The sequence below is a fragment of the Poecilia latipinna genome, unplaced genomic scaffold (genome assembly GCF_001443285.1).
Source record: "Poecilia latipinna isolate Pla-1442-1.1 unplaced genomic scaffold, P_latipinna-1.0 Scaffold83, whole genome shotgun sequence".
Taxonomy (NCBI): Eukaryota; Metazoa; Chordata; class Actinopteri; order Cyprinodontiformes; family Poeciliidae; genus Poecilia; species Poecilia latipinna.
The window spans coordinates 94478-117212 of record NW_015112699.1 but is presented as its reverse complement, the minus strand read 5'-3'; the positions used below and the strand labels follow the sequence as shown (position 1 = coordinate 117212).

The 22735-nt window shown below is 39.0% G+C and overlaps 1 protein-coding gene across 4 annotated transcripts; it reads right to left on the bottom strand.

Moving 5' to 3' along the window:
- Positions 1–168: 168 nt before the first annotated feature.
- Positions 169–21889, bottom strand: camsap3 (calmodulin regulated spectrin-associated protein family, member 3). 4 transcript variants are annotated; one of them, XM_015020493.1, is made up of 19 exons: positions 21544–21889; positions 21333–21472; positions 14120–14382; positions 7744–7884; positions 7460–7546; positions 6876–6908; positions 6050–6188; positions 4943–5082; positions 4782–4857; positions 4633–4675; positions 4463–4518; positions 4219–4291; positions 2119–4138; positions 1896–2020; positions 1385–1665; positions 1186–1279; positions 803–927; positions 593–711; positions 169–503 (listed from the first exon to the last, which is right to left on the bottom strand). In XM_015020493.1, the coding sequence occupies exons 2-19, from the start codon at positions 21463–21465 to the stop codon at positions 204–206; spliced, it is 4248 nt and encodes a 1415-aa protein (XP_014875979.1). In that variant the 5' UTR covers positions 21466–21472; positions 21544–21889; the 3' UTR covers positions 169–203. The 4 variants fall into 4 exon arrangements, with proteins under 4 accessions (XP_014875979.1, XP_014875998.1, XP_014876003.1 ...); XM_015020512.1 differs by having other exon boundaries at positions 4219–4255; positions 21333–21889; XM_015020517.1 differs by having other exon boundaries at positions 4219–4252; positions 21333–21889.
- Positions 21890–22735: the final 846 nt, after the last annotated feature.

Genomic DNA, 22735 nt, shown 5'->3' with positions numbered 1-22735 from the left:
TTGACTCATTTTCTTGGCAAGTCACTACTTCGGTTCTCAGGGTACAAGCTGATAACGGGAAAAATACCTGAGCAGTCATTCCATTCCCCCCCCCCAACAGAACAATCCGACACTCCACACTAGCCAGTGAACCAAAAAAGAAGAATGAGTCAACTGTGTATATTTCCTGAATTGTAGCATCTTTCCCAACCATAGGCGAGCCTTTAATTTGGGGTGTTCAACTTTTTAGGTGTTCCTGGACGCTTTTGCCAAAAGTGGTTAGGAATGGTGAAGGCATCAACACTCATCGACATGGTTTTGGACGGGATGACGGTGAACTGTTTACGGTCAGAGCTATACTTGTAAATGGACTCCACCATCTCAGGTTTGATGTTCCGTGGGCCAAAGCCAGTCAGCCGGTCCATGTCCTCGGTTTCAGGGTTCATGGTGTAAACTGCTCTGAATTGGCAGCTGGCATCTCGGAAGAGGATTAGGAAATGGTTGGCTGCGCTTTTTTCCATTTCCTGAAAAGACAAACAAAAACACACACGCAGAGTTTGCAGGTCAGCACGTGGGCCTCCTGGTGAGACCGTAACGTAGCAGCATTGTTTACCTCGACGATCTTGTTTTTTTGTGGTTCATTAACCTTGCCAGCCAGGCAGCAGCGAGTGATAGCATTATGGATGATGAACTTGTTGGACTTAAAGCTCGGTTCCTTGTATAGCTTTGGTCCTGAAAAACAGTTTTCACACATGATATGCTGTTCTAATAAAACAATGCTCACATTTTTAAAACAAACTTTAACCATGAATTTATCAGCTACCTGTATATTCTGGAATGGAAGCTGGGGAGGAAATGGTGGATCCATTTTCCCAGTCTTTTTCCCCATTCTGGGCACTCCTTCGCCCTGGTGACATTAGCCGTGACCGAGAGGGAGAGTGTGATCGGCTAGGAAAAAAAAAAAAAAAAAAAACTATAAGTGGGTTACAGACATTAATCATCACAATCACCTTTGCACCTGATAGCACTGATAACGACTACCACAGCAACTGTAGCTAGAGACGGAGAAACAAACAAATAATGAAACCACTTGTTCATTGTAAAAATCCATTATCCAGGTCCTCTTTCTCTGACGGCTATTGCAATGTTCCAGCATTTAAAGCCCCTACATGAATAAATTTAAACCATCATCTCTGTGTATGTTACCTTGGAGATTTCCTGACAGTCAGCCCTCCAGAGTCATTAATCGTAGAGGACAGGTTCATCATTGAGTGGAAGTTCCCTTTGTTCAGCCTGTTTCCTACACAGAAAACAACAGGAGCATGTTATAAAAAAAACAACAAGCAAAAGCAGAGAAAATGTTTCTGAAACTTAGAAATTTGGTGGTGGTGTCGGAAGCCTTTACCTTTAACGGGACTATTGGACAAAACCGAGTCATCTCTGAAAACCGTCTTAGGTCTCTGTTTCTTCACATCACGGACTGTTGTAGGTTTCTTCCTTAGCACTTTGTCCAGATCTTCCATAATCTTCAGTTGCTGTCGTCTCTCATACTCCTGCCTGGTGAAGTCTCCTCTGCGCTGGGGAGTGCCTTCTGCTGGTGGGGTACGTGATGCCGGAGGGGTGCCTGGGGCCTGGGGTGTTTCTTCATTCTTGCCCCAGCCTTCAATGATCATCCACTGGGGCTTGCTAAGAGCAGAGGGAGACAGAGAGCACAATGTCAAAATATATAATACTGGGGATACAAATATAACAAATGCAAATATGATTTAAAAACTATAATCTAAACATATATGACTGTACTTGAGTCATTAGGGAGTGCCTATTTTGCTAAAATTGTTTTTGTTGTATGCACCATTGCTGTTCATATTTAGTAATACAACCAGCTGCATAAGTGGAAAAAAGAAGAAAAGTCTTACTTTGATTCTTTTTCCTTCTCCTGCTCAAGTTTGCGTCTCTTCATCTCTTCGGTTCTCCTTTGCTGCTTCTCAAGAAAAGCTGCTCTTCGCTGTGCCATCTCATCCTCTGGTCGATCCCTGTCATCCTACAAAAAAGTAGACATGAACAGCCATTAACACACTCACCTAAACCGTGGTTTACCAGATACCAAAACAATGAGATGAGATGAGATGTAGCACCAACCTTGAAAAAGAAACCGACTCCTGCCTTCGATTCTGGCTCCGTTCGATCACTCATTGAATCTGATAATGTGTCAGGCACTTCGTCATCCTCTTCCCTCTCCGCTCGCAAGGCAGAGAGTGAGATCTCAATTAAACTACTCCGTTTGCCATTAGACATTCCAGCTGGGGCTTCACTCTCGAAGGAGCATTCTGAAGGGGCACCAGAGCTGCATCCTGCACTAGCAAGCCCTTCCTTCTTTACCAGGGGACTGTGTGAGCGACCTGCCTCCATGTCCATGCTAAAAATACTCTGTCCATCATTGGAGCCTACTTCTGACAGGGCATCGTCTGCTGCAGGATGAGGAGGTGGCGTTGGTATAGGAGTCAACGAAGGTGTGGGGACGGGAGTCGGCCCAAATGAACGTAGCTCATCCAGGCTTTCAGAGTTGCCTATAGAGAAGGAGGATGAAGTCTGAACCTGGGATTGTAAATAATTTACTCGACGAAGATGGGGGATACGGTCCACATTCTGGGGTGGGGTGAGAACCCTTGAATCCTTTGGGAACTTTGTGTCCATTTGGCGACTCTGTTTTGGACTTTTAGGGGGTACAGACTGAGCTCGTCGATGAACTTTAGGAGATTTAGGAGGAGCAGAAGGGTTTGCCATTTTGCGTGATGGTGAGGGAGAAGAAGAGGCTAAATTCAAACCTCGGGTGGATTCTCGTGAGACGCGTGAAGGAGGAGCCGAGTTGGAAGGCTTAGGGTCGGCTGGAATAACCCAAGATTTGTTTGTAGACGCTGCAGGTTTCTTCTTGATTAGTTGATTCTGCTGTTCACTCAGTCGCTGCATGTCAGTTTGCAGGGAGGACAATGCTGCGGTTAACTTGGACACAGCGTTGTTATAATCCCCTAAAGGGGCTACTGTTTTTTCACCAGGTGTCTGACTGGCCTCTCTGAGCACATGTCCTCCTCTACCACTTATTTCATCCTCCACAAAGAGGCGCTGTTGATCTTGTTCCTGCCCTTCCTCCTCCAGTCGAGCAAGTCGTTCCTCCAAAGTCAAACGTGAAAGATCTTCTTCTCCTTTCTCCTCAGAGTCAACATCATTCTGTTCTTTTTTCAACTGCAGAAAAGCACTCTTCCCCAGTCTTTGACGATGCTTTGCAAAAATGGCCTCAATACGTTTTTTCTGGGCTTCGATGGCTTTTCTTTTTTCTTCAAGCCGAGCTCCCAGTTCAGTCATCTCATTATTTAGTTGTGGGCTCTTGCTTGGGCTTTCTTCAGACTTTTGTGCCCAAGAGGTCATCTGAGGGGAAGACGAGTCGCTACCTTTAGGAGAATCCATGCTCTGTTTCTTTTTGCGTTCTGCAAAGCTGGTCATCTTCACGCCACTGTCGGGTGAATCCTTAACATAGCCAATGGAAGCTGGTGTGTTTGGAGTCGACTGGGCCTTTGGCAGGTCTTCTAAGGCATCCGAATCTAAACTGCCATCTCTCAAGACTGAGTCATCATCCCGTGAACATCCTGAGGTGTTTCTGGTGCGAGCTGGCTCCCTGGTGGACTCTTTAGGCTGGTACATCATTCCTGAGTGCGTAGGGGCAGAGCAGCTTATGGGAGTCAGATTGCCATCATATCTAGAACTTGCAGGATCGTCAGGTGAGTGGAGGTAGAAGCCATCAGGAGCACCATCAGGGTGTAATCTAGGTTCCATCTTGCCTTCATTGTGAATTATTTGGAGAGCCTCTTCAATGGTGGGCACCTCTCCAGTTTCATTCGTCTCAAGTCCATTCTCCTCAGCCAGCCTTGGAATAACGGGAGCCTGTGTGGCCCATGATGCTCTCTGAGGACCGTTTGGTCCAGGGGCTTTACCAACCAAATGACTAATGTCTTCAGGAGTAGTGTAGGGCTGATTCATGCTTTGGCCTGCTGAGTTGAGTTGATCTGAGCTCATAGAGCGGATTATTTCAGGGTTGCCCATCACTATATCAACGTCACTGTCAAGGCCAAAAGGGATGCTGAAGGATACTGCTGACAAGGGCCGACTAAGAGAAACAAGAAAGCAAGTTGAAGTAAAACAAACTGGTGGATGTAACCGTTTATGTACTCTGTGTACTGGCACTACCTGAGAGGTTTCTTGCTCCATGTCTTTCCAACTCCTTCTATATGAGACATTGAGGTAGACTGAGTCAAAGGTCCTGAGTACAATGGGATACAGACAAACACATAAAGGCATGCAAACATCACAGGGATGCACACAATAACCAAACAAAATATGCATGAAATATATATGTAGAAATAAGGACACAACACCACAAAACTGAAACAAAAACAAGGACTGAGGGGAATCAAACTGACTGACTTAATACCTGATGCAGAAGAAGAAATGGGGAGAAAAGGCTTCTTGAAGATGTTAGGAGAAGTACTGAAAAATAGAAAAAAAATGTAGTTTTAGCTCTCTAATTGCTGGACAACTCTAAATACAAAATAAATATTTATTAAATTTATTTAAAATAAATAAATCAAAACATTTCTGTACCCGTTACCACTGGTGTTACTCTGTGTCACTGGTGTGGATTCATCTGATGAAAAAGGAGAACCCAGTTGAGTCCATGTTAGATCCATTAGGATTTCATCTTCGGAGTAATGCTCAACATTTACAAAAGAAAGCAAACCTGTGACACTCACTGATTGGCTGAACAAATTCTGGCCTTTGTACTTCAAACCAGTAAAGCAGTTCAGACAGGAAACTCAGAAAATTGAGCTACAGGATGACACGCATCAAGTCAGACATTAGAGAACTATCATGTAATTTTAATGTACAAGTCAAATAATGACAGAGTGGTTACCTGAAGCTCCTGTGGTGTGTATAGCATATCTTCAAGTGTCAAGTGACAGCAACCCTTCAGACAGCTGTCACAAAATTCTCGGATGAACTGCAGGTTGTACAAGCTGTCCGATACCGACATGGAGTCCTTCATACAAACATCTTACAGAGAGGAGTAAAAGTGTTAAACTGACAGACATGACCTGTTGTCATTATATTAACTCAAGTAATAAGTAACTAGGATCATTAACTCAAGTAATAAGTAACTAGGATCAATTTGGAATGCATGTAATTGACTTTTGATCAGGTTGAATTGACTTTTTTGTAAAGTGCCTTGAGACAACATTTGTTGTGACCTGGTGCTTTGGATATAAACTGAATTGCACTGAATTGTGAACTGAGGTTATCACACTACTTGTGGATTCCAGTATAGTTATTTAAAGAGCCGTTCCACTCGTTTACATTCTGAACTACGAGTTCAGAATGTAAACGAGTTCAGTGTTCCCATGTGAACAGATGTGTGAAGAGGCATTTACCAGGTAAATGGTTGGTGATTTGCGTTCTCTGTTAATAGACCAAGGAGGACCCGTACCAAAAAAATAATAATAATTAGAAATAGTTTTCAAAATGCCTCGAAATGTCTATTTATTCCAGAAATGTATGCCAAGTTTAAATTCAATATGAAATAACCATCATTGCAATTAAGTATCAAGAACAAGTCTCAGTTTTGTTTTTCACTAAACAGGACACTCAAGATTAATTTTTCTTTATTGGAAGTTCAGTCTCATCTGTTCTGAGTTTTTCAAATACATTTAACAAATTATTTTAATATTTATAGGTTTTGTTAATAGGAACATTTTTAAAGTTAAAGGTATTGTTTTTTTGTCCAAATTTATATATTTAATTAAACAGTTGACCAAAAGAAAAATTGGATCATGCCTTTTTTGCTAGAGATAAAACAAAGTTTAAATAAATTAAAATCAAAATCACTGTCAATCTCAATGGGAATTTAGTGTTGTGTTGTTCTTGCTGTATGAGCTGCTACCATCATCCACTTGTTGAGCTATAATTTGTATCTTGCTAAAAGCCACTCTGTTAAAGCACAGAATTAAAAAATATATGTCAGTACCTTCAAGCCTTAGTAGTCCAGGGCAATAGTGATGTATGACAGCAGCAACAGCACAACCACTGGAGAGATCTTTAACTTCATTCACCTCTGGAAAGATCGGTTTCACTTTGGACTGAATTTTATCCTTCCTGTAGCGGAGCTATAAAAACAGATAAAAAAAAAAAATCAAACTAATTAATATGACTACTAATAACTTAATCTGACGTGTTAGTCATTTCTTTAAGGACACACGTGTGCACTCTTGTGGCCACCTGTTGCTTGCGACAGGTCAGAAATTACTTTTGAATCAAAGAAAGAGGACAAATAAAAAGTACAGCTAAGGACATGCAAAAGGAGGTGAGAATGGTTGAGTTTGTTATCGAGGCAAATACAAAAACTATTTCAGAGATAAAAGGAAGTGAGAAAGGGGGTCAAGAGAGCCTCAAGAAAGAGAAAGAGGGGGAAAAACTTTTCAGGTAGTACTGCAGAATACAAAACAAGGCAGGAACCACCTGCCTAAACTCCTCAATGGTAAAACCCGTGCAAACACAAAGCATCTAAGAAACCAGCATACACATGGCAGTCAAAGTCCAGCTTTTTTAAAACAATGATTCATGCACTCCTCATGTCTCCATAAATGATGCCTTCTGGACCCATCCTGAAACTGCATTGCTGTTATACTTTTAATCAAGTGCCGTTCAGTGCAAACAAAGATTTGATTCAAAAATGCAAACTCAAACCGGCTCATGGGCATTAAAAGAACAGACCTGATCAGAATTTTGAGAAATTTGATGAGGACACTGGAAGGATGGACGGATATGGATGCAGAAAAGAGGAGGGAACTTACAGGAACAAGTTTCCAATACCAGCGTGTAGGACACTGTCAGAGCAAAGGAGAGAGTAACAGAAAAAAAGAAAAAAAGGAGGAGAATGGAGAACAGGAGCACAGGGACAGGTATTAAGATCATAGTGGAGGAAAAAGACAAACCGGACAGCTTTTTGAAAGTGCAAAAGAAATTTGCTTTATCAAGTGCTCCATGTCTGAGGTTGTTGTAAAGTTTGCAGAAGTCCACTTTCATCCTATTTTGTGTATTTCTCCCTTGTTGCTTTTATTTTACTAGATATTACTGATCCTGAAATTTCGTCTGTTTACAAAAAACAGTTCTTGTGAAAAAGGTGAGTGTTTCATCCAAAAGCAAATAGGCATAAACTAATATTTGTAGCATTGTCCTTATTATTGGCCATTACTAAAACTCACTTTGACTTCTTAAGATTAACTGCACCTGAAAAAAGTCACTTAGTTTACAAAGTTTGCAGAAAATTAATTGCACGGATCAAATGTCTTCTTGTTTAAATATAACCCTTTTAAGTAATCCTGAAAAGATTCAGAGGTTCATGTGCCGAGTTGTTCTGGATATCAGCAATACTCACAGAAGGCTCAACAGGTTGGGGTTCTGTTGTTGCTTGAGACGAGTCAGTCTGAGCTCCTTCAGTGCGATCTCGCAGCTTCTGGTTTAACTAAGAACAGATTGTCAGAACTGTTAAAATCCATACTAACCACAGATATTTGTAAGAAAACATAGAATAAAATCATACATCACAAGTAAATCTGAATTCGCGCAATATGTCTCCAACAAGAGGGGGATAAAAATAAATCAATACGTTCAAAAATAATAGAAATCTGAGTTTAAAACATGCTTTGTTTTACTCCTTACCACGTTAACCCAGTGAAGCAGAGCATCCTCCCAACTAGCAGCTCCATCCAGTAATTCAGCAGAGCCACACGACTTCACTGCAGTCACAGTCTCCATGGCTCCCACCGCCATCAAGGCATCTATCACTGCAAGATGGGCACTCTGCAAAAAAAAAAAAATCCCAAAAGACAAAGAAAAGGAATTAAACTCATCAACTAATTAGTGAATACAATATTTTTTGAACAGTTGTTTTTAATCAATAGATATAATTTCTGCCCGCTGCAGGGCTGTCACTGTTTACTAGCAGTATCCTCTAGAGGTCACTATAACCCATTGGTTGACCAGGAAAAAAGAAACGTCTCAAACTTTTTTCAGCAGGCAAACACAAAACAGTAGATGTGGGTGAACTTTGGACCCGTGTTTGTACATTCATTAAATCATTAAATAGAGCGCAGACTTGTAATATGATAACACACAGGTCCTAGAGCCGTCACTCTTCATCTATTTTCCCTTTTTTTGTGTTACCCTTTACACAGTGAAATATTTCCATGACTCATGTAAAAAACACACATGTAGGATATGCCAGATGGAAAAAAAAGGCTGCTATGCAACAAGAAAACAATACAAAAAGAAAAACCCCATGAAAGAAGAGGTGAATCTTATTAGGTTTAAGACTAAATTATGTGTTGAATGTGAGTTCAGAATATAAATGAAAACATTCATATTTGCAGCTATATCCGTTGGGTATTTCCTCATGCACAGGAGGTCATTACAGAGCTCATTAAATGTAGTACCAACCTTATCAGCTCAGTCAAAGCGAGAAAGTTAATTCTTTAAACCTGTTAACTTATTAGTAGTTGTGCTCTACTTGCACTACAGTGTTACAATTCAAACATATCTAAACCTATTTTTTCTAGTTTATTCAAGTTTAATAATGATTTTTTTTTTTTTTGGTTTACCATCAACAAGAAATTTTTTATTTAGACCAGATATAATTACAAGTCCTTACAGAAGGACAAAACGTTTAAAAAGTAAGATTACAATTATTTGCACATGAGGTTATTCTTTTAACAGCTTGTCCCTCATCCTCAAACATATAAAGCTGTTCTGCTTTTGTTAATTACTTACAAAAGAAAAGACTGGTTAAAATCAACTCATTCCTGTCAATAGGCTACCCAGTTGATCAACACTTTGGAGCTTAATCTGGGAAAATCATTGCCTAGTTCCTTTAACTACTAACGAATACACTTGCCAGACATCCTTTCCCTTTTACTTTTGCCCAGATACGGAGGAGTAGTAGCAGTGTAGCCAACAGTCATCCTGGCATACATGTCTGCCTACTGAACCCAGCGGTAAAGTGCTGACCTGGGCAGACCCCTGGCAGAGCAGGCTATGCCAGAAAACATTTGTCAGATAATATTGGGTTATTCTGTAGACGAGTCATTCAGAGCAGCAACTGAGGCCCTCGCTGGTTTGCCCTCCAAATACTGTTGACAAACTAAGAAGCTGTTACTGTCATGGTTATGAAATACAGCTTGCCTTTTTGGTAAATACAAACGACCAGCTCTTTGCTTCCTATTAGATTTGAGGATTGTGCATATGATTTATTAACCAGTGTTAATAACAGATAAAACACTTCTTGTGTTTTGCAAAATGATCTGTTAATAGATTTGGTAGTTTCTGTTAAATGTAATCTATATTACTTACTGCACAGTGCATGAATGAAATGATAAACAAGCTGTCATAATCATCAGAATTATGAATGTCAGGCGTATTACCGTCCTCTTCAGAAGCTGTGACCACAACAGCAGCAGTTGTAATTTGTCGTATAATTTTTTTCCACGTTTAAAGTACAGTGAAAAAAAAAAGCAAATATTAAAGATTCCTACAATGCCCACGACTAAATAGATACAAATATGAAACATGCAAGTGTGGCGTCTTGCACGTTTCAAAAATGTTCTGCCTGTGAGATTCCCACATCTGCCTGTTCAGGAGACGTAGCTCAAAACATTTTGCACTCCACTAAAAAGGGAAATGTTCTAGAAAAAAAAAAAATACTGTAACGTATAAAAATATTATTAAAATCTATAAAACACAAAGTACTTTCTAATCATAACAGATTTCTACATTTAGCTTTAGATTTCTACCACAGCTCAACACGAAAGGCAACAACAACAACAAAAAAAGCCACACATGTGTCCCCGAATGTGGCCAACTCTGCCTTTGTTGGGTTATGCGATTTTCAAATGACAGTGGTGATTTAAGATATTTAAAAAAAAAAAAGTTAAACAGAACAGGAAGAATGAGCTGCAGCCACTTGCAGATTTGCCACTGCAGACCCAGGGGAGTTTGCTAAGCTAAATCACAAGGTTCCCTAATGAGTAGAGAGAGAAGCCACTCCAGCACACAGCTCTGAGCCTGCCAGATCACCATAACAACCAGCCAGCTGACCCATAATGCATCTGAGTACAAGCCTGACTGCAGTACTGATTTGTGCTCCTGGCTTAACCCTGGTTCTCTGAAACATCCCGCACCTCTGGAATATATTTGCAGAGAGCAAAAATAAACAACACATCACTTTAACATTAAACATCTAAAACATGATTACAAAGTCTACTTTTACAGGATATTTGTTAAATAAGGCAAGAAAAAGGAATTATGTTGATCTTTAGACAAAGTCATGTTGAGGGGATTACGTCTGAAATATGACTTAACCCCATCCCCCATCCCTGCCTTGTTCCTGTTTGATGGGGAGACAAACAGGGGGATCAAGCAGGCCTGGGGCCCAGCCAGGGATTTTGGAAAAGAGGTTAATACCCATATGTACATGAACCTTGCACTTAACCACGGGAAATCAGCTGAAAAATAAACGTACACGAAAATAAATGCAGCACATTTCAAAGATTAATTAATAAAAACAACTATTTTCCTAAAGAGCAACAGACCAAAGCAGAATAAATGGTATAAGGTTGTCATTATATTAACGGTTTCAGCTAAGCTCTTGACTGATGTTCGCTTAACCAGAAACCTGCACTACTCCCTAAGACAGTGTGTCTGATATAACAAACGCAATACAGGACAAGAATGAAATCTAGCTACGTTGGGATCAACTTTATTACATCAATGTCAATACCAGATATTGTAAAACTGCTTCAAGGTGTGACTAATCAGTTTGTGTTGCACCCACCCATCCTGGCAAACCCTCACTAAAGGTGAACATAAAAGGCAGAGCTGGCATGGCGGGAGAGGCCAGCTAGACAACAAGGCTGATGGTTTTCAAGTCACACCTCTCATTTCACAATCTTAAGCATAACTCACATGGCTCAGAGTTACTGAAGTAAAGGAGTCAATGAGACCTGGTTGTCTCAATGTAAACAAAAAAGTTTACATTAGGAGCCCAAAATTTCCCTTAAATAAATGTTAATCTCTCTCTCACACACATTTACACACACGGGTTGATTATTAGAAAAATGTAGAAAGAATAAACTTTGTTAGGTCTATAAATATTCCTTCAGCAGCCGCAGTTAATCAGCGAAACAGGATTAAAAACAGTTCGTCTCTGTAGCCACACTGATGTGCTGAATGTCCAGTTCGCCCCAAAACCCAAATGGTGTCCAGCGTCACTTCTTCTTCTCCAGATCTCCTCTGAACTAAAACACGGGTTTTAATTTTGATTCAATGAAAATCTGAAAATACAGGAATTCAAACGTTTTCTTTTTTTTAGTTAAAAAGATCCACTTTTTGTTCAAAAAGCACTGCAATCATCCACTTATGTGAAATTGGGGGTCAGTGGTCATCTCTAGGATGTCGGCCAATCATGAAAGACGACGTTCAGTCTATATAATAGATTATGCCTAATCTTCAGAGATCTTTATCCTCAATCTGAGGAGTAATGGGGGCTGGGCAGATGCAAGCAGAATAACCCAAATATTGATAGATCCTCATTGACTAAAATATAGAAGACTTTGATTACAACAACAAACATCTTTACTTGATTAAGAACATTTTACAAAATATTAAATGAAGCAAAATCAAGATAAAACATAAAAAAGTAGGATCCATCTTAACTAAATAACATTTTTTCTTGATTAGAAACAGTGTACACTTTAACAGGGGAACTATGTCTCTGTTTTCATTACAGATAACCAAAGCTCCAGCCTGATGTAGATGCAAGAAGAAACAAAACATCGACTTTAGTTGATCTGCCGTGTTTGGATTTAAATATAACCCAGTTTTCCAAAAATCAGTAAACAACGCTAATGCAACAACCTTGACCTTTCCACATGAAATCTGCAGTGTAAAAGCAAATTACTTGGCCGCAGCAGTAGTAGAGAAGCATAGCTGTGAATCCCATCTAGAGAAATGTGAAGCTTTAACAAAGAGCCAACCTGCAGCAGATTGCCACTGCTGCAAAAGCTGTTTTACTGGCAAGGAACCACACTGATGCTCCATCCTTGTAATACTGCAGCATGACCCACTTTCTATGCTTGCCATAAAAGCTGCACTGCCAGTCACTGGCAGACAAACTCCAAAAGTGGTCCATAACTGGGGGATAATACACTACAGTACCAAATAGCGACTGCAGCAGTGGTAGAGACAGTCAGAGAAGAGCTTTATGCCTAAGTGATAACACGGAGAACAGCCATTGTCTAAAGTGGAAAAAACTGAGATGCACAAAATGCATTAAATGACAACCAAATGACGGATACCTGTGTATTTACATTTACAAATCTTTTAGCTTTCCTTTAGTAGGTGTCAAGACATGAAATAAGAAGAAAATGGCAATTATCAAAAAGCTTTTGAGAGGATTAAGAAAGCACTTGATGCTCCAATGTGCTTGTTATTGTGCTAGTATGATGCTGAAAATATGCCGGATGTAAATAATCAGAAAAAGACGTGAAAGGGTAAATAACAAAAACATGTTGTCTTTTGGTTGAAAAAGCTTTATACAGTTGTAAAACAGTTTACCGCTCATCTATACTAGAATGAGGATCCAGCTTTAAAGAGCAAATAGTCATAAATCAAAATAAAATAAAAACAAGAAGTACTGACCAGTTTTCTGCAATAACTGCTTCAATTGATTATGGGCCATATTGCTCCAAGGTTGAAATTTGGCTCATCATCAGAAAACTAGCCCATTCCAAACACCAACTCTTATGCCTAAGAAGCATTCTTTGCAAAGTAGAACAAAATCCAAAGTGCTGCCTATGGAAGCCAACAGGACAGCACTGTAACCAACAACACTGTCGGCCCACTGATTGTGCATTCCTGTCTTTTGTTGTGTGTAAGCTCATATTGACATGGTATTAACCCATCTCTGCTGGATTCAGTGAACAGCAAGATTTCATTTTTATGTCACTGAAATGCAACCAATGACTAAAAATGAGAACAAAAAAAGACTGCTGCCATCAGGTGTACAGTACAAGCTGTGGTACCAAGCAATCGGCTGCAGTGGAGCAAACATGAGTCCCTGCACAACAGTGTTCCCTACAAATCCCAGAGGTGGGCCTCGTTTTCAAAAACAGCATGTGTGTGCACAAATTTTGTGGGCTTTTGATCGGTGTAAATGGTATGGTTTATATAAACTGCACAGTAAGCCGTTTTAAATGTCATCTACCTAACACAAATCATATACAAAAATTATATTTTCTCTATATATAGTAAATTCATTTTCAGGCTAAAGAGTTGTGAGCAATATAATGTCACAAGAAGAGTGAAAGACATACAGAGAGGCTTTGTCAGCAGCTAAGAGGACAAACCTGTTTCTCTTGATTTAAACTCACTGAGCCAGCTCAATGTATTCTCTCAACACAGCAGCTAAAGTTTCACTAGAACTCTCTAGCTATTGTTCTGATCTGGACCTTCTATTGTACATGGACTCCATCTCCCTCTCACACCCTGAAAGTAAAGTAGTCATGCCCTCATCCTTGCAGCTGCAACCACTCATCTTTTGAGATCAGTTAGGGACGTGCATGGCACTGGGGGAAGGGCTCAGTGAGTAAGGGTCTTTTTGATGTCCTTTAATCCCCAGAATCAAAGCATAAACATGGCCCAATAACAGTAAAGTGAATCTGACCTCTTCTATTTTGTTCTGAATAACAGAACTGGCTTCAGTAGAGAAACATAAGGCACAAAAAATAATAAGCATATCATGCACACAACGTATTGCTGTTCATTACGTTACTGTTCTGAATTTGAGCAAAAACTGCTCGTTACATTTTTGCCTAGCGCTGGATTTTGGAGGCAGTTTAGTGAATAAAGAGGTGATGCAGATGTCTGTGCAATTACCCATTTTAAACATAACTAAAAATCAGGTGAGTTTAAAGTCTTAATTTCACCCTGTTCTGCAAAAACAGGTAAAAAAAAAAAGCTCCACAAAAAGTTTGGCAGACATTACCATTTTGATAGGTTTATATCGCAGGTCTGCCTCAGTCACTGTGGATCCTTGATCTTTGGCGACTGCACCTCTCTGGGTGAGGATCTGCAGCAGGGCGACATTGTCTTTGGGCTGTGCCTCCGATCCAGTACTCCCCATTACGATGCTGTAGGTCCGACAGTACAACTCTGAGGACTGCAGCAGGCGTGTGACTGGAGGTTTAAGATGCTCCTGTTCATACTGGTCACAGTAGAAGGGGTCACGCAGCTCTGCAGGGACATTTTCTATCAATGGACAAAAACAGATTATGATTAGATCAATTAGCATTTTAAAACCATGGTTTGGTAACGGTCATTTGTAGGGCAGGTACAGGTTATATAACAGACAAATAACTCAAGAGTAATTATAAATAACCCAAATTAAATGGGTGTTAAGATATTAAAGTCACAAGGGTATGTGTAGGTAAAGTTATGGAGGAACTACTTAAAATATAAAATTAAAAAGGGTTGAGCTAGAATCCTGTTTAACCAGGAAACACCTTCAGGAAGATTAAACGGATGTCTAAGAGGTGATGCACTGTTCATCCACACCTGTAAACAAAGCAAGCAGAGCCTTGGGCACAAAAATAACAAACCTGAGGAGTTTGGAAATGAGCTACTACACTTACTGAGCAAAACTACGACTTAACAAGTGGCAGAGGGAACATTTAATTCAGCCAGAAGCGTGCAAACCAGATTTTGAAATAAGGCTCTGGAAGCAGATATAAAATAATAAAAACATATTTGTATAACAGTGGGATCTTGCATTCAATCCAAAGACTCAAGGTTAGCCATGACCGTCACACTTATGAAGTAAACAGAGAAAATTTGTCTACAACCAAACAGCTTCACATATCAGATGGCAAAACACTTTTGTAGAAAAAGACAGAAAAATTCCCAAGGAAGGGCATAAATGGAAACAAAAACACTTCCTGGATGTCAAGTGATACGGAAAGTAGAATGGGTTTAAACTTTTGTAGAAAAAAAATGTGTGCCTTATATGAACAAGTTATTCTTGGTCCTTGTCTATTGAATTGTAATTTGGTGCTTAAGTAGAACTGCAAATTATTTTCATACATTAACTAAAACAGTAAAGAAAAATAATTTGCTTGATACATTTTTAAGCCCAAAAATGTGTTAAAAAAATTATCATCCTTACCATTTTCAATAACTTCAGGTAGAGACCAACACAAAACAGTTAGCTGGTTTCAAAAGTTGCCTTAAGACAAAGAGGGGCAGATTAAGCCTGCTGTTTATACCACCCAGTTATAATTACAGAAGTAAGTAGAAAAACAAACGTAACGATAAACTCAAAAAGTTGGAACTCCCAAATTACGAGATGCTCTGCAGCTTTTTTTTTTCAATGTCATTTTTATTGAGCACATGTGCTTTTCTGAAACTAGCTGACAATTTTCAGATATTAATTGAAGGTGCCTGACTTACTCAGGTCAAAATACCAAGAGGCAGTAAATCAATTTGTTTTCAGAGAAGCCTGATTTTTGATGACCTTTTCAGGATCTGTTGCAATCTTTAAGAATCTACTCTTAGGATATAATACCATGAAGCCTTCAATGTATCTGACAACGGGGAGATCAAAAAATTTTGTTTGTCCGTTTAAAAAAAAAAAAAAAAGTACAGATAACCTGAGAGTTCTATACAGCAGGTTTTGTTGTGTAGTTTTTAAAATTCCCATCTGCTCATCAACCACAGGAAGCTAATAAAGAGTCATCTTTCAGTCACAGTATTGTTACAATGTACGTATTTGCAACAATACAGACCCCCCCAAAAAATAACAAAAGCAACATTCAAAAACATAAAAACAAAGTTTGAACATTAAATTAATTCTTTGTCTCTGTGGTTGCATATTAACTTATAATTGGATTTTAAATGTATGGTTCAAAGTGAAACACAAAGATACAAAAGAACTTTCTAAGTTTTAAGTGACTAGATTTACTGGAAAAAAATCAAACAAAAAAAAAACATTAAAGAAAAATTACAAGTAATACACCTTAAGAAGAATTTGCTGTCTAAGCATACACAACAGACTAATGGCTATAACTTCCCAGTTCCAACCTTCACCTAATGCACCAAGAGTTATGACACCTTTCTCCTGCAAATCTGAATAAGAAAGAAAACTAAGCACGTCTTTAGGCTAGTCATTGAGTATTTAAGATCTAGATTACCAACATTACACTAGAAGTAATGTGTTAAAACCGTACTCGACACACCCACAAATAAAGCAATTTTTGAACAAAAACATAGGGTGCGTTCACACTGTAGCCTGAAGTGACCCAATTCCGATTTTTTTGACGCAATGCGACCTGTATCCGATCTTTTCATGGCAGTGTGAACAGCAGGTTCAGGAACAACGTTCAGGTTGCATTCATCCGAACTGAACATCACTGATTCTCAACAAATCTCACTATTCTGCGTCCTGATACGCGCAAGCGAGAAGAAAACGACAACCATGACGGCTATATGAGGATTAAGTTGTTAATATGTTGCTCCGGCCGGACAACAACTTCAAATATGTAAGCTAAGTTCCACAGTTAGCCTCCATATTTACTTCCGCAAACACTGAGCACTTCTTCTTTTTATGGCAGTTGACAGAACACTGAGAACGCTGACGTTATTTCGCCCTCTAGTGCGCATGCGGGACACTTTCAGGTCGTTTGCCCGTTCACATTGCAGAACACATACAGGTCGCATTTACTGGCAGTGTGAACGGCCCAGGCAAAAAAAGCGGAATTGCTAAAAAATCGGAATTGGGTCACTTCAGGCTGCAGTGTGAACGCACCCAATGGTGTCTGTAAATAAGTGTCTCAGAGTTCAAAGGTCCTTTAGAAATGGAAACATCAGTAATGAAAGACCAGAAAACATTTGAACCTTTGAGTCTAAAACTGATCATCACTCGTTATATTTGTTTCAATATTAAAGTCTCAAAAGCTAAAACTCCAACAGTGCTCACATTAACGTTATAAATACCCGTCAGCAGCTAAAGTAGTTAATGTATACATACATAAAAATGCTGTAAAATCTCCCCTAGAAGGCAAAGCGGATGCAAATACCACAACTCAGCGAGATGAGAAAGACTGATCTGAGAATAATTTCCCTATGTGACTTACCATGAACAATGACTTAATCCGTCACATATCAATTTAAAGCCAGTGGCACATTTCAAGTAGCAGATGCATAAAGAACTCACTATGAAGTCAAATTTTTGCCATTTAAACAGTGAAACAAATGGGAGGTTATGATATGAATGCAACTTATCATAACATAGCAAAACAACATAATTTGCTGGTATTGAAATGTATACAATTGTTTAAAACCATTTTTATAAAAAAAAAATATATATATATTTGTTTGCCTAGGCTGGTGCAAGAACATCTCGTTTTTACAGGCCATGAGTCGGTGCTTTATCTATTAGCTTGAGTGAGAAGGCAAAAGTCAAAAGTTTGCAAAGTTTATTGACTCAGTCAGTACCACTGTCAGATTACTCCAGGTAAAATAAGGAAGCAACTGTCCATCTGTGGATCAAATACAGTAAATCCTGACAACAGATGCAGCTCACTTTGACCTTTTCCTATTCATGCTAACAGAAAAGGTAACTGAGCAGATATGCAAAACAGTTATTTATGGAAAAACTGTAAAAAGCTTTGAAAAGTCTGGAGGAACTGACAATTTGCAAGCAAAGCTGCAGTCAGGTCTGCTGTGCTAGCTGGTATCTAAACTGACGTGGACAGTTGGATAACAGGGAACGTGTCCCTTTTCATTGACGGATTGAGCCAGTATACCGGCGGGGTCATAGAACATTAACACATCTCTCAAAGTGGTCATAATACACAGCCGAACAGGCTTCTGTGCAAAACATTGGCACTCAAATGTTCAAAGTAAGAAAGGTTCCTGAGAATGAAAGAACAGCATCCTTACAGTTTAAGAACAACAGATTTAAAGAAGGTCTGATGGGCAAATGCCTGCTGAAAACTTTTAAAAACTGTTATTTAGTGAATAATTCACTGACATTCAGTGTATTACTGCTTGTTGTTTCAGATTTCCTCATCATGTGGCTGAAAGGATCAAACACGTATGATTACTGGGTTTTATTTTTAGAACAAAGCAGGTACTGTTCTGTTGTCCCAAAACTTAGCTCTAGTCAGAAGAGCAATGATAGCAGCCCACACTCCATGTAACCACTCAATCTCAGAACACCACCAACAGAGACCACCAAAGTTAATTTTTATCAACTATATTACAGAACATTTAAATTCAAACCACACATTGATCATTATCATTACCGATGTGCAGCGGCGAGGTTTGAAAGTAAAAAAACTCCAGTTTAATTTACATTAAGATGAAAAAAATAAATAGAACAAAATACTTTCTTTGTGTGGCTAAAACAGTGTTGAAAGCAAGCAAATATTGATCTCTGAACCACAATCCGATTGAGAGAGAAAACATAACATATGAAGCGTCCTCAAAGATCCACTTACGATAAACATGCTAGGCCTGAAAGCCCTTTGTATCCTGTAACATTAACACAGGCACTGCTCTACTGCAGCACGCGAGGCTTAATTGCATTAAAGGGCCAGTGTACACTGAGCTACATCCTATAGGGTGAAAGTGATTACGTTACGACCGCTTCAGAAGTAAACAGGACAACACTAGAGGAGAGGGCAAGTATGCAATATGAAGAGATGATAGAAACAAACTCTAAATTAGATATTGATGCACTTCAAATCCAAGTCCCCTATAAGAGAGTGGTAAATGACCTTTCTTACAGTGGTTCATACAATAAGGAGTCAATTTTCAGGTATTAACTCATCTTTGAATAATATTTTACATAAAATCTGAGAATTTGTACAAACGTCTTTGTCTGTAACTCATGAAAGTACGTCAATAAAATACACATTTACACTAAAACAAAATGGCTTAAGTCCATGGGTACAAAATGATTTGTGTATAGGTTTGAAATGGAGAATACAAAGGCACAAAATGGCTGTATGATTTGGCAAATGGGTAAATTGACCTGAAGTCCCTGAAATTTAAAGTAAAATTCAGCAACAGTGTGAAAGGCTTGGTCTTAAAGAAAATCACCTTGTACACAATTTAAACTTTCTGACCGAACACTAACAACAAGCAAACATTCTAGACCAGGCATATTCAACTCTAGCCCTCGAGGGCTGGCATCCTGCAACTTTTAGATGCGTTTCCCCTTCATCAAACCCGAGTCAAATGACCCGGATGTTAGCAGGACAATGTAGAGCTCGATTGTATACTGTATGCTTAATTGAGCCAGTTGATTCCCACTTAAAAGTTGCAGGACATTGGTCCTTAAGTACTGGAGTTGAATACTCCCATCCTAGACATTACCAGAAATATTGTCTGATAACATATTTAAAAAAAAAACAACCGTTTTATTATACAACAGCATTAAAATAGACAAACACGTGGCTTAAGCAAACTGAAGGCATGCAAGTGTTGCTTATTGAAAAACAAGCGTCCTCCTAGCCTAAACAGGTAAACCTTGAGTTTCATTCCAGCTTAATGGAGCACTAGCTTGAGTCACCCTCAGATGATTTGTTAATCATTTTTCCATAGTGACAGTCCATGTGGATCATGTTTTCGTTACCTATTTAAATATCCAAGTTCATTTTTGAAACAATGTCACAGTCCTCTAAGAATACATGCAACGGATCTAGATGTCATTGCCAAAAGGTAATAGAGAAATTAAAATTCTAGTTCAGTATTTTTAGCCTTTTGATTATTTCCTTGAATGCTCCTTTGCTTAAATGAATAATGATTATGTTTAACCTACTTGCTGTCCTGGTCCCTAAGCCTCAATACCTTTTTTCATGCCAACATAAATATTTTAATTCAACCTCTTAAGCAGATTATTATGACTAAATAGAGATTTATTTTTGAGGAGCTTATACATTCGATGATAAAGCTTTTCGTACATCCCTTAGAAAGGTCTTTAAAGACTGCCATTAAAATGTGTTAAAATGTCGTCTATCGTTTTAAATAAGCTAACTGCCCTTGAAAAGCTAAAATGATCCTGGGCTATCTGTCCTAACCAGCTGAATTTCTGGGAAAGGACTTGATGTCATCCTGAATTTGCATGATTCTACCAGCAAGGCCATTGAGTTGATTAAGACAGAAACTAAACATGATCACAGTGTTTTGTTGTTATATCCCCATGGCTTGGCATGACTTTGACCATAGGGTGTGGCTGAGGTGCTAAACTGAGTACACAAAGGTGGCAACAGCCTGGAGTCTTAAACACAGGATCAGTGTAGCACTGTGTAACAAAATAGCTCACATACATAAAACAACTTTATTGGCAAAATGAGAAAGATTTATAATCTTCTCTAAACCTTTCAGTACATATGATTAAACTACCTTAAAGTCAATTGCATATCACTTCACTGATGAGAGAGTCGTTTGTGTAAAATTTAAAGTCAACTAGAATGAAAAGGCACACATGACTACTTAGGTGTCTCATTTCCTCTGTGTGAGTTTTAATGTTTTCCTAGTTGGTGTTCTAAAACAAAGCCACACGTCAACATATCAGGGTCAAAGCTGACAAGAGCTTAAGCAACCCAAACACATATCTGAGCTGTATGTAAAAATACTACTTATTTTAAGTTGGAAGTTTCCTGCATCACAGCGGCTGGATGGTTTGTCAATCAGGAGTTTTGCTGACTGGAGAATGTCTAATAATTTAAAAGCTGCCATGGAGGAATGCAGAATATTATTTAACAAGGGAATTCATCTACCCCTATTGGTTCCACAGTTCAGTCTGCCTGGTTTAAGCTGCTATTATCACAGATGAAAGAACATATTTGAGAACACAAATGCCTTGTGTACCATGTCTGTGTAGCCTGTCATTTCAGACCTCAGGGCTGGTATTAGGACAGAGTGGTTAGCTTGATAAGGGAGGCCTACAAGAGGAGGCCCGTTTCTCTGACATACATACCCAAAGAGACAATAAATGACATGTGTCACTGTCCTAAAAAAAAATGCATACAGTGCCAGCGTCCTCTTTTCACATGCGGCTCTTTGTGCTAAAATCGTCGAACAATATAAGCATGTGCATTTCACTAATATAATGTAAACACATTACCAGACAACAAAAGAATGGAGGTCCCGAGTAAAACAGGATTTTAAGCCACCATGCCCGAACAAAAACCTACCTGAACTCCCGTAGGACTTCGCCAACAGCCATCCTACACTTGCGCATATTTTTGATTTACTGCAGTCATACAAATCCAATGGCTTTATGTCTGGGACCACAAAAGTCTTCCTCTTAGTGGGAGAGTCCACCATAGCGGCACTGTAAAAACAAATTCGGAAGCGATGCTGGCAAAAAATATATGCAAGAGTGTTTAAAATTACTCAGGCAACCATTCTTTTAGTTGAGTATTCCACGCGACCGCAGGGCTGGAAATACGGATGTGGTTTCAGGTTTTCCTCGGGAAATATCCGCCCCAGTTTGGCTTTCCAGACAGCTAATGTCCTCTTCTACGTCCTCCCGAAGACGAAATATCCGCTTAGTTATACTTTACAATCAGACAAAGCTCAGAAACACCGAGATGTTTCAGAAAGCCGGACTATTCCCAATCGTTTCTGCCTCTCTTCGTCCGCATTGCTGTGTTGTCAGTTCACTGTACACAGCTCCACTTTAGTCCAGGCGATGAGTGACTACCAGGTGCTCCACACTGGCATCGCTCGCTCACCCAACTGGCCAATAGGAATTAAGGATGCGCAACGAGGGCGGGCCCTCCTTGTGAAAGGAAACAGCAGGTAAAGGTGTGGTGGTAGTTTTGCTACAGGTGCATCTGGTATGTAGATGAACCCCTGAGGGGACAGCATTTTATTGCCGTAAGCTGTTGAAAGTTAACTTAAAGTGCAGATTATTCGAAATCTGCTCTTCTGTGATTACATTTCAATGCTTTATAAACTCCAAACGAAAAAAAGTTTTAAGTGTGGAAATCACACTGAAAAGTATAGGAAGTCATACTGAAAGTAGTCAAAATGCACTCCTACGCAAAACTGAAAATAGTAAACGTATTATGTTCCTGGAGATTATCCACAATATTTTATTCAATGATAAGTCTAATTCTGCCATTGCTGATTTGGTTAAAAAAAAAAAAGTGAATGTATAGGTCCATAAATAAAATAGCTTATTATAATATCGACACAACTGGTGGTGATTGTTTTATATATATATATTTTTTTTTATAATTAATCCTAAAAATATTGCATGGTAAAGTATTTTTCCCTACTACCTAAAGTTTTCAAATTATATTTGACAGCAACACAGAAATATAATCTTAAAGAATTTATAAAATTTCATAAACTATATCTTAATGAAACAAAATTAATCTAGCATCTTTCTTTAAATGCAAGATTAAACAGCTCCAAATTTGTGTACAATAACACAACATAGCAATCTGGAGTTTATACTACATTACTATAGAGAAAATCAATTAAAATGTGATGCACTTTTTTGTGTGAGGTAAGGAACCAAAAACCTTGAGTGCTTCATTTTACTTTAACTTAGGCGTGGATGTTTTCCAAACGGTGTTCCTGCAGC